The 4656-nt window shown below is 31.2% G+C and overlaps 1 protein-coding gene across 1 annotated transcript; it reads right to left on the bottom strand.

Moving 5' to 3' along the window:
- Positions 1-2481: 2481 nt before the first annotated feature.
- On the bottom strand, positions 2482-4260 carry LOC139496780 (uncharacterized). The gene is made up of 2 exons (XM_071288433.1): positions 3330-4260; positions 2482-2879 (listed from the first exon to the last, which is right to left on the bottom strand). The coding sequence occupies exons 1-2, from the start codon at positions 4258-4260 to the stop codon at positions 2482-2484; spliced, it is 1329 nt and encodes a 442-aa protein (XP_071144534.1).
- Between the last annotated feature and the right edge of the window lie 396 nt (positions 4261-4656).

Below are 4656 nucleotides of genomic sequence, written 5' to 3'. Positions count from 1 at the left end.
CACATACACCTGATCATTAGAACAATACCATTATAAGGGAATCAGGGTCATATAAACATCGTGCAGTAATAATTAACTATAAAAGCTGAAATAAAAAAGCCTCCATTTCGAAAATATTTTGATACAGTTTAATTGCAAAAATTAGCAATACTTATATGAACTCAAAATCGTACGATACATTAATGACAAGAAAAGGAATAAACTACAAAAATCAATTAATACCCTATTTTCTTTTGAAGAAACTGTATAATTTATGGGAACTGAATACTCTTTATTAATCTAAATCATTATTTATAAATTTAGACCAGTCTCCGGAAATATGAACAGTTTATGAAGTATTTGGTTAAAGTCAATCGGTAAATTAAAAAAAATCTATAATAGACATACATTCGAACCCGTGGTTTGTGTTTACTAAGTGAACATTGTAGATTTTAATATAAAAACGTTCTTCCGACATGTTGACACGGTCTTATATATGGAACGCGTACAGTCTGCAACTTTCAGTTCATAAAATCATGTAAATATGATATAATGAAGTTTTCAATCAAGAAAGAAATTAGAACTTTGAAAATTCTATAAATGGTTTAACAAACTGAAACATTTTATGCTTAACTTTTCAAACTATTGATAAAGTGTGCTACAGATTAAATCTATCGAACTTTCAAGTGTTATGTTAATGCTTGTTTATTCCTTAGTTTTCTATGTTGTGTCATGTGAACTATGGTTTGTCTGTTTGTCCTTTTAATTTAAGCCATGACGTTTACATTTTTTTCTCGATTACTGAGTTTGACTGTCCCTCTGGTATTTTTTGTCCCTCTTTTTTAATAGAAATCATATTACACTAGTTGTTTTCAACCAGTCGTTATTTCAAAAATTAAGCTGTCTTAAACGAAGAAATATTGTACAGCTTTCCATTGGTAGCATCTATATGGCTTTTCAATATCACATCTGGATTCACCCGAGACACCGATGGATTGTATTGTTTGAGGATTGATACGGTGTCTGATATTGAAAAAAGCCACAGCATATACATGATATACATGCACTTTATTTGTATTAACTACTAAGCATATAATAACAGTACTTAACCCCTAGTTATAAAATGTATTTCTTCTTACCAGTGAAATACAACCGAAATAAGTTACTTCGAATTGATATTATTCACATGCCATAGCAAAATTCATCGATGTGTATTTTGAAGACGAAACAAGCGGTTGGTGTACCTATTTATGAGCCAGGTTTATGAGTTGTTGCACACAAAGTTTAAATCTTATAAAAAACGGAGAAGACTTGCATTCGTTGCCTCCGAAAGGTTTTGTCATAAGCTGTAAAATGGCAGGTTTATATTTGTCAACGAGGTAATGCCATTTATTTACGTTCCTGTTCAAACAAGTGAATTGTGAATGTGTCTTGTCGTAAGCATATCATAAGCCTTAAAAGTCTTACTTAAACATTGATATTTTGTGAATATTTTCAAAGTGTTTGAGTAAAATTGAAAGCCCCTAATCATATTTTGTTCACAAGTAGGACATGTCATCTCAAAATTAGTATTTTTATTAAAAACGACAATTAAAGGTCATTTTTTTAAAGACATTTTTTTACTTAGAATAGACATTTCGAGGTAACAAACAAAATCAAATAAAAAATCACATTATTTCAATGGAAGCGAGGCTGGGTTCAAAGCTAGAGTAATCATGTATAGTAGAGTGGTGAACGATACCAGAGACATACTCAACTCATTAGTCAAAAAATAAACTGCTATCGTCATGGCTAAAGATCAACAGACAAACAATAGCTCACAAAACACAGCATATGAAATTAAAGACTAAGCAACACTAACCCGCCAAACAGCTGAGGGTCATCTCAGATCAGGTGCTCCAGAGGGTGAAAAGATCCTGCTCCACATGTGGCACCCGTCGTGTGTATGTTATAAATCGTGTCAGTACAAGAAGCATTATCAAGTGCAAGGAAATGAAAATACCTACAATTTGATGTATATTGTTTATTTATTTAAAAGACATAATTGATGAATTGTTAAAATATGTGAAAAGTTTCATGATGAAAGCTGTCTATTGACTATCTATTGCAGTTATCGATTCACATGAATGATCCTTAGTGAATGTTAAAAAGGATTGTAATATGAAAGCATACAAAACGTATTCTTTTAAAAAATAGAACATAGAGTTTAAAGGCTTATAATTGTTGTAGATTTAAAATAAAACTCTAGCATATAAGGAAAAACATGCCCCAAAAAAATATTCTGGATACTAATAAGTCTTTCTATTTTATAAATTTGTTTGACATTTGAATTCTAAAGTTAATAATTTTCAGTCTTATAAATACCAGCCATCTTCCTCCTTATGTACTAGCGTTTTTATGGACAGTAGGGACTGGTTTTATTTTACAATTTACATGTCTTTCATTGTTTCTAATAATTATTTATTGTAATATAGAAAACTTTTTATACTAAAAACAGCTATTTCATACATATTCTGAAAAAAGCGTCATTCGCAATTTGTCCCAAACATTATCACTTTCCTCGTCTGACCAATCAATGAGTACCACGTCATTGATAATTAAGCCAAGTTCCAAAGGAAACTTCTCTACGCTGACATTTCTTGTTATTACAATGATTTTGTGAAGATTTCTTGTATATTTCTCGTATTTAGCTGTGTGAATCTCGAAATCTCCCCAAATTTTATCACTGAATGCTCCAGAAATGATAAATATGATGTTTCGGCTTTCCATTATTGACTGTGCAATTGCATCCCCTCGTATATTTCCAGCTAAGATATCTCGATCCTCTATACACACAGACATTTCCCATGAATTTTCAAGTTTTGGAATCAAAGTATTTTTTACCCAGCCTAAACTATCATCTGCACAAGATAAATATATGTCATATCTAAATTTGGATTTCATATTTTTTTCGACAACCTTTTTAAATGTACGGTATATACAATATGCTATTCGCCACCTAAAGTTAACTATAATTGCAATTGGTAAAGTAAATGCGATGAATCCAACTAACAAACAAACTCCAACACGAAGCCAAATTTCACTTTTACAGTCTCTAAAAAGTTGATGAAATTCTTCATAAACCCTTCTTGTATTCGTAAGGGTTCCATTCACCAATGAACACTTGAATGTTATGTTCTTATTGTCAAATATAATCTTTGTACGAAAAAGCCACAAAATAAAATCAGAATTTTCGCAAGTGCATTTGAAAACATTTCCAATTAAATTTAATGTTAGTTTTGTTTTCATTCGTTCATTCTGCATATCAAACCAATCTCTTAATGTTGAATTGATTGTTTGGAGAGTATTACGTTCCAATGTAAGATGGCTTAGCTTCGACAATGTCATGACAGCTATTGGTATTTCAGAAAACAAATTGTAGCCAATATTAAGGTTACATAGATTCTGATTAGATTTGAAAGCGTCATTTGGTACAAACCGCAAGAAGTTATTTGAAATATCTAGCTTTGTTATTGTTGGTACTAGGCTGAAGATGCGGCTACTACTTTTGAGAGTTGTCCGAAGGTTTGCCTGTTTTAATGTTATTTCCTTAATTTTTTGGAACAACGGAATGTTTTCTTTTCCTGCATACAAAGTAGAATCAATTCCAGAGAGGTCTACGTATTTTAATTTATTTGTACCAGTAAACAAAACATCAGGAAAATGATTCATTCTGAAATAGGACAGATCAAGCGAAACCAAACTGCTGATATTATCGAAAGTAATTGTTTGTGGTACAGTGCCTTCAACTCCAACAAAATTGCTCAACATTAAGGATTTTAGATTTTGAGGGAATGGAACTGTAATTTGAAATTTATCTTTCCTACGCTTGTTCAAATTTGAATATCGAGTTGATCCTTCTTCTATAAACTCGGATCTAATCCCCAAAGATGCAGTACTTTCATGAAGCGAAGTATTTGATTCAAGAATACCGGACAATTGAAATCTTGAAAGATTAGATACTTTTTTACTAAGAGTAATTAATTCCATTATTTTGAATCCATTCATGATTGATAATCTATTTCCAGAAAATACTATTTCTTCAAAACATTCTGGATATTGGTAAAATAGAAGTGATTTTGGTTTGAAGTCAACAATACCAACTTTTATCATAAACAATTTTCGGACACACATATTTTGTAAATATTTAATCATGTCAGCAGTAATAATAACAGCATTTGGAGATCTGACTTCTCCATCGCAATATCCAGGATTAACCTCATTAAAGTTTATCTCTTCCATTGTTTTGTTTTTGAACGGATACAAAATTTTCAAAGCAGATTCGTATTCAACGCAAACACGTTTAAGCAGAAGGCGATTTAAAAAAGGAAACGGTCCAAGAAAGTTAGCCTCTGCAACTGAATGTATTATACATCCAGTGAAAGTAATACTGACAACTGTTTCTGGCATGTCTGAAAATGTTTTGTTGGTCATTTTATCCAAATAACAATAGTCAAACTTCAAAGTATTCAATTTTGTTAGTTTATTCAAACCGCTATTCTTAAAAACGGGATATATAGATAAGTCCACGGCCAAAACGGATAGATTATGCAGTTCACCAAAGAATGGATAAAACACTTTTCCTCCATTTGTTTTATTTATATTTCTCTCGATATTTAAAATTTTCAAGGACACGAG

This window comes from Mytilus edulis, chromosome 1, assembly GCF_963676685.1.
Source record: "Mytilus edulis chromosome 1, xbMytEdul2.2, whole genome shotgun sequence".
In the NCBI taxonomy this organism is placed as follows: domain Eukaryota; kingdom Metazoa; phylum Mollusca; class Bivalvia; order Mytilida; family Mytilidae; genus Mytilus; species Mytilus edulis.
This window is presented reverse-complemented; position numbering and strand designations above follow the sequence as displayed.

Excerpts from the sequence above, each read along its gene's own strand:
- LOC139496780 (XM_071288433.1), bottom strand. The coding sequence starts at position 4,260 with ATGGAAGAGATAAACTTTAATGAGGTTAATCCTGGATATTGCGATGGA. Across the intron at positions 2,880-3,329 it reads AAGCCATCTTACATTGGAAC|ATGATAGTTTAGGCTGGGTA; the intron begins GTAATACTCTCC and ends TATCTTGTGCAG.